The sequence below is a fragment of the Daktulosphaira vitifoliae genome, unplaced genomic scaffold (genome assembly GCF_025091365.1).
Source record: "Daktulosphaira vitifoliae isolate Bord-2020 unplaced genomic scaffold, ASM2509136v1 Scaffold_3, whole genome shotgun sequence".
Taxonomy (NCBI): domain Eukaryota; kingdom Metazoa; phylum Arthropoda; class Insecta; order Hemiptera; family Phylloxeridae; genus Daktulosphaira; species Daktulosphaira vitifoliae.
In genome coordinates, this window is record NW_026099574.1 from 38574510 (window position 1) to 38587439 (window position 12930).

The window sequence follows — 12930 nt, forward strand, 5'->3', positions numbered from 1 at the left end:
ATGTATATAATAATTTAATTCAACAACAACAATCACTCAATCAACTGCTTTTAATGTTTATGTTCTTCATTAGGATACTTTCTTTAAAATTGTCATTTTATTTTATTCTTCGCAATGGATTTAAAAAACAAAGTTGCTTTAGTAACCGGAGCAGCATCAGGTATTGGTTATAATTATTGCAGTTATTTACTATTTAATGGCGTAAAAGTAAGTACTATACAAAATATTTTTCATAAAATAAATAATTTTTTTTTAAATATAAAAATATTAATTAAAATTAAAAAGTATTAAAAATACTTCACTCTATAATTCACAAAAATATTTAGAGTAACAAACAGCGAAAAACTTCAGTAAATATATTTTGTTTTGTGATTATAATGAATTTAATTGTTATAATTAATTTTCAGTTTTTACTAATATTTTCATCCCTTTTAGAGTTAAATATTTTTTATACTTTTTAAATTTTTAAATAATAAATTTTTTAAATCAAAAGCTGATTATAATAATGTTTTTTGAAAACTGGTTTATTTATCCATTGTAATCGAGTAATATATTTAGGTTGCGTTCTGTGATATAGACAAAACAAAATGTCAATCTATTGTTGATGAGTTTTCTAAAAAATATGGACAAAATAATGTTTTAGCAGTCTATTGTGATGTTACTGATAATTTATCATTTGAAAGTACTTATGAAAATTAATTATAAGTTAACCTATATATTTTAAAGTATAAAGTAGGAGTGGATCCGGAGGATTTTCTGAAGAAGCTAAAAGTGATTTTATCAGTTTTTCATAAATTTTATATAATTTTTTCCATCGTTATTTTTCCTAATAACAAGTGTTACTATATTTAATAATTCTAGGGGATAAACATGCTCAATGATTTCATCCGGATCCGCTCTTAATAAGATGTAGAAAAATAATTATTAATTTAATACTACTCGTTTAAGAATTTTAAAGCAATATAATTTAAACATTGACGTAATTTCTACTTTTTTTTTAGAAAATGACACTCAAGACCTTTTTGTATAAATTTAATCAAATCGCGTATTTAAGGAGGGATAGAAATTATCACTCAGCCACCATTATATATTTATTTTTTTAGTCTACATTTTTATTAATGTTTTTATTATTGAAAAAGATTTTTTTTTAATTACATATCCCTGAGGTGAGGTCTCAAATATGCACCTGATTAATACTAAATAAATAATTACAAGTAGTAATATAAAAGTCCCGCATTTTATAATTCAAAGAGATATTACATATTTTATAAAAAATAATTAGGACTTTTATGATTACATAACAACTGAATCGATCATTTGAGAAACAATAATAAGTCAAAAGTTATTATTTTAAAAAAATTGTTTTAAAATCTAATGCAGACAGTATCAAATAATAAATACAATTTTAAATATCAAATCTGAACATTTTATTGATACAATTAAATTTTTTCAACTTTATGAAATCAACGTGTTCAACATATAATTTATTTGTTTTTAAAGATTTAATTTACAACATTTGTATAAAAAATTATGGTACTAGTATAAAATAATAAATTTAATTACAAAACTCTAGTTTTTAGGATTATATAATGTTTAAAATTATTTTTTTGAATAATCTTTTGAAAAACATTAGCCTGTGGTTTTATGAAATAAGCATCCCAAAAGTAAAATTAATCTCTCCAAAAAATATTGAAATTAAATCTTAATATGAGATAATAACCTCGTATCTGAATTAAGGGAAATGGTCCAATTTAAAAAAAAAGTATGTCAAATGAATAAAATATATAAACAAAACTAAACATATAAAATATAAAATCGAGAATTTTAAACAAAAATAGAATTCAATAGCCATTTTCACTATGAAGATAAAATAAAGTCCGAAAATTTTTTTTCCACGATAAAGTATATTACATTAGCTATAATTTAAGATATATATACATAAATGTCACAGTTTTCGGAACATTTTCAAATATTAAGTTTAAAAAGTTATCATTTTGACAACTGTCCCCCTGTGGGCAGGTAATGGGTCAGATTTATAAAAAAAATATACCAAATAATAGGTAAATACCTCATGTGTCTATAAAAAAAAAATATATCGATTTAGTCATTTTTAAAAAAGTTATGCAATTTTAAAGAATAAAAATTAAAAAATAAGCGATTTTAAATATGCAACAAGGGAATTTTTTTCAATTTTTGAGGGTAATGTCTTCGACTAGATACGGTTTGTGATCTTTTGACGTATCGTTAAAAGAAATCGGTTCGGTGAGAGCTAACAAAAAGTGGTAACTGGCACAAAAAAAAACACAACACAGTAAAATTAATACCTTCTCAGCTTCGCATCGAAGCTAAAATGCTACTTTTATGTTTGCATAATTATAAGATATTTTCTTAAACAATTAAAATTAAAGGTTTTTTTTTCAAATTTTTGAATATCATAAGTCCAAATAGATTAAAATTGAGATCTTTTAACACATAGATCTCCAAAACCGTCTGGTGACAGCTGAGAATTATCATGAACAAACACAACAAAACATCATGGTAAAACCAATACCTTCTCAGCTTTGCATTGAAGCTAAAAATATTATATATAATATTTAAACAGGTTGATTCATTTATAACAAATCTCTTCTTATTAATTAAGTAATAATTAAGGACCAAAAAATATTATAAGAATTTTTTTTTTTTAGGTACATGTTTTTATCAATTTCCCAATGAACCCTTTATGGTTGATTATTGAACATAATAAACATTTTTTATGTTTATCCTTTATACCGTATGAGAACGTTAACTATATTTTTTCAAATAACAACATACTATTAACAAGTATCTTTAATAAAAAATAATCTTATTAAGAAAATGACTTTTGGTAATCTAAAACATAATAAAAAGAAAAAAAAGATTTATAAGGATATAACTATAATATTCTTCTGTAATGAGGTCTTGAGACGAATGAATTGCTACATATGATTATTATATGTTAACATTATAATATGTTATCATAGGTCGAGAGTTCAAATATAATAAGATTATTAATATAAATTAAAGTATAAATTATCTTGCTGATGTGTTAAATTGTAAGTATAAGATTTTATGCATGTTAAGCAACCCCAAGCGGTATATGCGTTTACACAGCCTTGCTCCAGAGACTGAGTAACACCGGCAACAAAACGGTCGTAACGCTCTAAGGACTTCTTTGCTCGGATTGGCACCAGTAGCAGCACAAACGCCTCGCTCCCGTGACTTTTAAAATGTGTGTACACCGTACATTCTTAAAATATAATAGAGATAAACCTAATTATTTAAAAACGATTAATATTTTTATTAAAATATGTTTATGTTAATAAAATTGACTCACATTTCGTTGTCTTTTTTTAAACTCTTGAAAATAAATTATAGTCAGGTAGGAAATAATTTCAACGCCGTAATGAGATTTGTAAGTGTTAGAAGGCGTGTTGAGCTCAACAGCTAAGTGACTATCTAACTCCATTACTATGTTCCATACTGTGCTACAGTATTTTGCTTTACCCAATAATAATTGCACTACTGTGCATAAAATGTATTAAAAAGGTGAAAATGGAAGAAGAGAGGAGAATGAGAGTGTGCTACCTTAGCCTTTTTACTTTATATAGTTTAGTTAGTTAGTTTATACAGGTTGATCAAAATCTGGTAAGACACTCATTTTCTCAAAAAATATTGAGAATTTAAAATTTTATTATAGAGAAAAAATATCAAGTTCAAAAAACTCAACAATAATATGTAATCAAACCATTATTTTTTTCGTCCCTTCAAGGATAAAAACCCTTATTTTTAACTTTTATAATATGATAGTAAAAAAATTACAAACAATTTTGTTCTCAATTAGGCCAAATTTGTCATTTTACATTATTAAATACAGAAGTCATTATTTTTATTTGCTGTTGCATAAACCAAATTTTATTGATCAAGTTATGATAGGTAAATTAGCTATAAACATTTATTACGCACTAAATGAGTGATAACAATAATAGATTCAAACCGGTTTTCGGTGTATTATTAATATCTAAGTCTATGGTTTTGTAAGACTAAAGATCTAACAAAAATACCGGTTGCACTGCCATCGATATTATGAAACGTAATAAATGACAATATTTTTTCTGAAAGTCAAAATCTTTAAACAATTATAAAACGTAAGCGGTTGTTCGAATAAAAGAAATTATTTTTTTCTATCATATTATCAAATCAAAAATAGTGGTTCCCATTTAAAAAAATTATAAATAAACATTTTTATCCCTGTAGGGATAAAAAAAAAATTTATTTAACTTCATATTATTGTAGAGTTTTATAAACTTAATAATTTTTCTTTTTACAAAAATTTTAAATTCTTAATAGTTTCTGAGAAAATAAGTGTCTTACCAGATTTCGATCATTCTGTATATATATATATACAGGGTGATTTTTTTATCATAACCCACTCAATTACTTGCAGAATAATAATAATTTAAACTTTTTTTTTTTTCATTATCTTTAGTTACACATTATTCTTGAATTTTTAACTATGTAATACTTTTTAAGTTCATCCCTTATGCCTTGGAGGGGGGTCAACTTTGTTTTTTTAAATGGTAACACATATTTTTAATTTAATAAAATGTTTGAGTTTTTAATTTAATAGTAAATGGCATTTGAATTTTTAATATAACTTAATTAGCTTATTAGATATAAACATTTAAAGTTTCAAAATTTTGAGTTAATATACATGTATAATACACATGGGATTGTAAATACAGGTAGCTAATTGGATTTTTATGACATTGCTGTCTCAGTCACAGATTGTTTATTATCAATTATGATTATCAATAGATATACTTTCTGTATTGTCAGTTAGTGTATTTATAAACTCATAACAATGTGCCTTACTACAATTGATAATAACAATGCTGTGTACCTGCTAATATCGATGTTATAAAAAACCAATTAGCTACCTATATTTGTAATCTCTTGTGTATTATACCTGTATATTAATTCAAAAATTGGGAACTTTAAATGATTATATCTAATAAACGAATTAAGTTATATTAAAAATTCAAATGCCATTTACTATTAAATTAAAAACTCAAACATATTATTAAATTAAAAATATGTGTTACCATTTAAAAAAACGAAGTTGAACCCCTTTTAAGGCATAAGGGATGAACTTAAAAAGTATTAAATAGTTAAAAATTCAAGAATAATGTGTAACTAAAGATAATGAAAAAAAAAAATGTTTAAATTATTATTATTCTGCAAGTAATTGAGTGGGTTATGATAAAAAAATCACCCTGTATATACAGAGTGATTTTTTTTATCATAACTGATCATTCTGTATAGTTAGTCTCCATATCTTATTTTTTTGGTAATCTCGAACGCCGTACTATCTTTTTAGACTGTTTTATTACAATCATTTTATAATATATTACACGGTAATCATGACTTAGATAATTATTACATAGAAATATATATATTTAAATTACAAAGCATTTTTATGATATGGTACATAATACAATTTTTGTGACACTGTACTTTTCTTATAATATACATTCAATTATTTTATGAATCATTTAAAATTAATATGCGTGGATATTATAACAGACTAGTTATATACTTTCATAAAGTATAAAGGATTAACATAAATATTTTATGATTAATAAATTTTAAAAAAATGTACCTACCAAAAAAACTTATTCAACATCATTTTGATTTTTTGACTAATTAAGTAGTCTATATAAAATAAATTAACTTGTATAATACTTTTTCAATAATTGGTCTAATAAATTTTATTTTATTGTTTTTTGTGAAATTATCTCTACAGAGCCGTAATTAAAGGGATGAGGGCCATGAATTCCTACTTGGGTGAAAACGTTTTCATGATGAATATATCATTTTTTTCTTTCATTTAATGACATAGTGGAAATGTTTATATGACCTCTTCCAGGACTAAATTATACTTACTCTATTGTAACCTTGTATTTTATATTTATATTAACCGATTTTATGTCAATATATTTTTTAGATGCTTTTAAATCATGCATCGATTACTTCAAAAAGTTAGACATTGTAATAAATAATGCTGGAATATTTAACGAAACAATGAAAGATTGGAATAAAACAATGGAGATTAATTATGTAATTAAAAACGACTTTTTCTATGCATGATGTTACATAAAAAATTAATTTACTTTTTTTAGGGTGGAGTAGTTAGAGGAACTATGCTAGCATTGAAATATATGGGCACTCCATTTGGAGGTAAAGGTGGAACTGTTGTTCAAACAGCATCTATAGCAGGATTAATGTCAAATATTTGGATAGCTCCAATGTATAGATCAACAAAGAGAGCAGTTGTTGAATATACTAGAGCTGTGGGCGTATGATTTATTTTATTCTTTATGGATATTTTTTCCAGTACAACACAAATTAATTAATAATTTAATAATAAAATTATGATTTTTTCTAAAGGATCCAAGAACATTTCAACACTTTAATGTGAGAATAATGGCTATATGCCCTGGTTTTACAGACACACCACTTTTAGAAGGTGATAGAGTTCATCAACATTTAATCAAAGAGTTTTATGAAGTAGCACAAAAGTTTGCAAATAATTTCCCATTACAATCGTGAGTATACATTATTTATGGGGATATTCACATTGAACATTGAAATCATCTCATAAAAATTTTAATTTAATTTAAAACTAAAAACAATATTATATTTGAAAACCGATTAGATATTCGAGTTTATTAATATAAATATGTAGGTATTTCTTAACAGCTAGGCAACAACTGGTATATTAATAAACTTATAGCAATATATACTTATAAACCTACTTATAAAAATATAGTACAATACAAGAAAATGTATAATTTCCCTCAGTAAAAATGTAAGTATTAACGTTAAGTTAATATTATACATATGGATAATATACAGAATGAATTACTGATAAATAATTTACTGATATTTAGTGGTGTATAGCAGAAAGTCAGTAGTATCCACTTCTGTTTTCGGATATGAATGGTATTAGTACTAATTAAATCGAAAAGTCTATTATCGAAGGTATAAAAATTGCATAAAAATGTGATGCTAGTATTTTTAAAATGTTTCATATGACTAATGATCAAAATTTCAAGTTTTCCTGTTTTTGTTCAATAGCGCAATATTGTAGGTAGTATTTTTATTTTATTTTTTTTTTTTTGAATTAATGCAATAACCACATATTTTCAAAATAAATAAAATAATTTAATTATTCGATTTTGATTAAAATACTAAAATACTAATATAATAAAACAAATACAATTATTTTCAAATGTATATTAATTTAACGGTATGTATACAAAATAAAAAGATTACAAAAATTAATGCACTGCTCAACTGTCTGAGTAGGCTAAGATATAAATAGTATCAGAACAATTAAAAGAGAATTAATTTATACCAAACATCAATTGTTACTGATATTGATACTAAGTTTTTTATTTAATTATATTCCAGTAATTTCTAAAATTCAAATTTATAAGGAAAATAATATTTCTTCAAATAAATAAAGAGTTTTTCACTCGTAACCTTAAGACTACTAAAAGATTTGAATTAAAAATATTAAGGGGTGCATTATTAAAATACCCTTGCACTCCTTAAAAATAATAAATTTAAACTACGTAAAATAAATTTATAATAATACTTAAAACTTATTGACTATAAAAACCAAAAAATCAAATTGAAATAATATGAAAATGTAATATAAAATTATAGTTCGGCGATAAATTGATCTACACAATAAATTGACCGCCATTCATCTTGTACTTATAATTTTATAATTATTTTTTTTTTGACTTTATAGAGTTATTGTTTTTTAGGCCAGAAAGTGTTGGTAAAGCATTGATAGAAATATTGCAACAAGGAAGTACTGGCGATATTTGGGTTGTAGAAAATGATGAAAATCCAAGATTAGCTAACTTGCCTGTTTATTCATACTAGAATTTGATTTACATAAATTACACAACAATACTATGATCTTAAGTTTTCACAAAACTATATTTTGAGAAACATAAATTTAAATTTGAAATATTGTGATATCTAGTTATTAAAATGCATTAATTTTATTACTTTATTTATTTAATATTATTAGTTACTAAGCCCCGAGTATGTGACCAGACCGAAAACCCTGAGGTAAATCACGGACTTTGGTAGGAGATAATACCAATTTTCAAAAAGCTGACCCAGAACAAATGGTATTTTTTTTCTTTTTAGTACATTTTCAGAAAGACGTCCCAACAATCCGAGTAGTTAGATAGTTACTCAAGCCACCTTGGATGATAATTTTTAGTCCTTTTCTCTCTTACTTTTGCAAGTTTATTTATAGATTTCTTTCTCGCCTTCCTTTGTTCCTAGCCTATCATACAAATAATCATATATTATAATTATAAATCAAATAACTAATCGGGATAAAATTAAGGGAATAAAAGTTATTGTTGCTTTTGAAATAATCTACCAATTTCTTAAAATTAAACACTATGTACAGATTTGCATCGAAGCGTTTCTTATGATAGTGATTTTAATCACTGTCAGATATCTTCTATACTTGTACCAACTATGCCATGTCCATATTGTGCCGCGACCCCGCCGTGCTTCCGTTTTTTTTTTTTTTTTTAGAAATTAAATTATTTTTCTAGTCTAATATTATCTGATGATCTTACGTAAAATTTTCTATAAACATTTAATATATCTGTAAAAATGATCAATGCAATAAACCAAAAATAAAATAATAAGAAAAGAATCAGAGAAAGCATAAGTTAAGTAGCTAGAAATTGGATTGGTAGTAAATTATTATGTTTTTATTGCTATAAGTTTTTTTTGTAGATTTAATTGTCTTCAATTTTATTTAAATTAATTTTCTCATTAATTGTTTCTCTCATTAATTATTAATGGTTTATCACGCAATAGATTGTTGGAAGTTCGAAAGTATAGATTAAATTGTACTTACTTTACGTCCTATGTAATACAATAATATTTCAAGTAATCCAGTGTTGATTTCCGCATTAAACGCACTACGTATACGATTTACACTATACGTCATATAGTCATAGTTGTAAAAAATACTTTTAAAAAGTATTTTAAATAATACTCAAATATTTAAAAAAAAATGTATTTAAAATACTATTTGAATACTTTTCATACAAAAGTATTTAAGTAATACTCAATTACTTTACAAAAGTATTTTAAATACTAAGAATACAATTAAAAAATAATAATAATGTTTTTATTTTAACTAAGAGCAAAAGATTCCACCTAAATAATTACCAAGAGGGTAATTTGAGTCAAATATTGAGTACTCTTAAATTAAGAGAACTCATTTATTATTTTCGATATTTTTTGTTAGAGGTAAATAAAATTAATTATTGGAGACTAATCAGTGAAAAAAATAAATATTAGTACACGTGTAAAAACCTGTAAAGTATGTCTTATTGACAATAGAGTAAATCATTTGAACCTGCAATAGGCTATTGTAGGTTCAACTGATGTATTAAAAATAGATGTATACATAATAGCATTTAGATAAGCACAATAATTATGTTATACTATAATGTAACATATAAAATAACAGAGAATTATTCTCAATTTTCATTTTGACTGAGTTTAATTTGCTTGCTGTGTTACGGTTAGCAAATTAAAAAAAAAAAATATATTAATAGTACTGAATATTAAACAGTATTAAATACTAAATAATTGTATTTAAAATACTACTCAGATACTTTTTATTAAATGTATTTAAAAATACTATTCAATACCAATGAAAGTATTTGAATACTTTTATTCAAATACATTTACTCAAATGCTTTACGCCTTTGCTTATAGTCTATGTAATTACTTATAAAAAACGATTCAAGACTTTAAATAATATGATTTAATTACACAAAGTCTACAATTGGTCTTACTTGTGAATGATTCTAAACGCTCTATATTTTATTATAAATACAATTTTAATTTTTTACTTATTGATTTTTTTTAGAGAGTATATTTTATTGAGAGATCGACACCAATATTTCTTAAATTTTCCTCTGGCCTGGCCAAAACAAAATTCAGAAATATTTATATCTATGTAGAAAATTTATCAAGGCGGAATTGTGGTGGCCCAATGTATCCTGGTACTAGAAAGCGCCTTGAAAGGATGCGGCACAATATTCACCAAGATAAAAATTAAACACTAAAAATATATTTGTAAGTTTCTCTACGTTGTCTGCCGGCGCGATGTTTATTAAAACAAAGACATTAGTAACGAGACTAGCTACCCAATTAGAAAAGCTCACAATAAATTTTTATTATTAAATAAAAGTCTAAAGTTAGGTTGGATTTGTTATTAAAATAAAATAATTTTAAGAAGATATAATGTTTAAAATATTATTTGATATTTATTTCCACAACAAGAAAAATAAAATATTATTAATGATTGAACAAATTAAATTAAATTAAAAGATTCACTAAAACAAAATTCATTTTAAAATTTCTAAGTGTCATTTAGTTTTAAAGAAAAATATTTTAAGTCCAAATTAATTAAAAATCGACTAAGTCCCGGAGAGTGAAATCTTGAGTAAAACGTCGTAGATTTTGTGTATTTTAAAATCGTCAAATGAACTGGTTTAGACGCGGAAAAATGGCTTTTTATAGTCTGAAGGTGGTATCTCTATCGTGATCCTGGAAGCTGAGGCTTTGTATTGTAATTGGTTAATTAAAAGAGAGTCTCTGCGTGTAGGCGTTACTTAATAATTTCTACAAGAGGAGATTTTATCGTATAGTTAAAGGGTTATTTTGTATTTTAAATAAGAGAACCCTGTTTTGGTGATCTTGTATAATCATAATATGTGACATACATGTACAAATGATAACATTATATTATATGTAATAATATAATATTACATCAGATTTATTAAAATATTATTTAATGTATTTGCTCTGTATCCAACTATTTATGCGGCTTCTCTTGTGTGCTGATATGCCAACACAGAAAAAGTTATTGCCCAATAACAAATGGGCGAGCTACTCTGAATAATGACTCTATGAAAGAGACCTTTACTTAGTGATAACAGTAACTGATATCCCCGGCTATAGTTACTTGGCTAGGATCTCCTCTAAATTTTCGAAAAAATTTTGTACCCATTTTAAAGCCATGACTTAATCTTTTGATTATCTGGAATTTTGTTGTATTCTGTACTAATAAATCCTGTGATTAGTATAAATATAGTTATGCATACATATATTGATGTATTTTATGAACTTACTGTAAAATTATACAAATAATTGTAATATAACAAATTAAAATAATTAATGTAACATTTCATTACATATGCACTAATTTTATTGTTCTAAGATGACGAAAAAACTATTGGTTATTCGAAAGGTATATACACATTTAAATAAAGACAATATTCTTCGCCTATTGTTGAATCGTTACAATAATTTTAACGATTATTATGATAATTATTATTGAAATAATTATTAGTTTGGATACACATTTATGGCAGTTATATCAATTCATTGATCAATAATTTTAGGTTTCTAATATAACAGTCAAAGATTTTACATTACTCATAATATTCCATTTAACTTGGAGGCTTTGCATATGGCATACCAATAAAAGTTATAGAAATTGCCTTTTTGAAGTTTTAGCCTAGTAGACAATTATATATATTTCAAACGTAGTTTTATACACCTACAGGCGTATAATAAACAATAATTCTATATTTATGCCTAAATTATTTTAAAGATATTTTTTGGTCAAACGCTGTCTTTCTAACATGTGCTACACCAATCAATTTCGTTAGTTATTGGTTTGTAATGTCAATTGAATCTTCCTATATTTGCCGTTTATACTTGGAGTAGTTTAAGTTTAATTACCGATAATACGAAGTTTATGTTGTATTTAAACTACGCATATAGTACATTACATTTTCGTATGGACATCGTATAACGTAAGTCTGAATACCATCGTTGCGACAAATACGGTGCGTGTATGTTTCATTCATTTAAATATATTATAAATGTATATTGCGACAATTTTGGTGTAACAGTTGTAAAATATTTTTCATGTATGATTGGTATAACACCAAGATATTATTGGTATATTTAGTTTAAATGGAGTGTATCATACTTATTTATATACCTTATGCATTATTCGTTTATCATTAATAGAACTTTAGTATATACATTGTACTCGAATAAGAAAAATACTACATGTTTTAAAATCAAAATATTGTATTTCACATACAAATCATGTGTCAATCCGGGAAGGGAATATGGCCGACTTGCATCAGGGATCAGACACAATCAATGAGAAAATCATGAGAAAAATCTCATTAATATCCAAGGTGTCAATGAGATTTCGCTCGCTGTCGCATGACTACAATCGTCCGACCACCGCTAAATACAGATTTGGAGTTCCTTGTATATTATCAACAGGTAAAGTGTACTATTATTGGCATTTTAAGGATTAGTAGGATATAATTAGTATATTTATTTAGTTACACAAATTGAATTTTTCGTACTAGATTTTATAAATAAAAAATTTTATTACAATTCAGATTCGTGTAAGATCAATCATATAAAGAAATATTTAATTATAATTAACATTCTAATGTTCAGTTATAATGCAACTCTATAAGTATATTTTTTACTTAAAAAATTAACGTCATATTACCTAATAATATATGTAAAAATATTAACCGACAATGAACGAAACTTAAATAAGCACCTAACAACTAATTTTAAATGTTACACCTACGGTCATTAAAAGTATATTTTTTTACTTAAAAAATCAATGTCATATTACCCAATAATATATGTAAAAATATTAACCAACAATGGACGAAACTTAAACAAACACCTAACAACTGATTTCATGTTACATCTACGGTAATTTTTAATGCATATATATAT

At 24.7% G+C, this 12930-nt stretch overlaps 1 protein-coding gene across 2 annotated transcripts; it reads left to right on the forward strand.

Annotated features, from left to right (window-relative positions):
- Positions 1-5: 5 nt before the first annotated feature.
- Positions 6-8102, forward strand: LOC126900247 (15-hydroxyprostaglandin dehydrogenase [NAD(+)]-like). 2 transcript variants are annotated; one of them, XM_050675827.1, is made up of 6 exons: positions 6-207; positions 559-682; positions 6026-6138; positions 6201-6377; positions 6469-6626; positions 7841-7969. In XM_050675827.1, exons 1-6 carry the CDS (start codon positions 115-117, stop codon positions 7854-7856), a joined length of 681 nt encoding a protein of 226 aa, XP_050531784.1. In that variant the 5' UTR covers positions 6-114; the 3' UTR covers positions 7857-7969. The 2 variants fall into 2 exon arrangements, with proteins under 2 accessions (XP_050531784.1, XP_050531783.1); XM_050675826.1 differs by having other exon boundaries at positions 7-207; positions 7857-8102.
- The last annotated feature ends 4828 nt before the right edge of the window (positions 8103-12930 follow it).

What these genes read in the sequence shown, in the direction of transcription:
- LOC126900247 (XM_050675826.1), top strand. Translation starts at nt 115, where the DNA reads ATGGATTTAAAAAACAAAGTTGCTTTAGTAACCGGAGCAGCATCAGGT. An exon ending in TACTATTTAATGGCGTAAAA is followed by an intron (nt 208 to 558) that starts GTAAGTACTATA and finishes TAATATATTTAG; the next exon opens with GTTGCGTTCTGTGATATAGA. An exon ending in AAACAATGGAGATTAATTAT is followed by an intron (nt 6,139 to 6,200) that starts GTAATTAAAAAC and finishes TACTTTTTTTAG; the next exon opens with GGTGGAGTAGTTAGAGGAAC.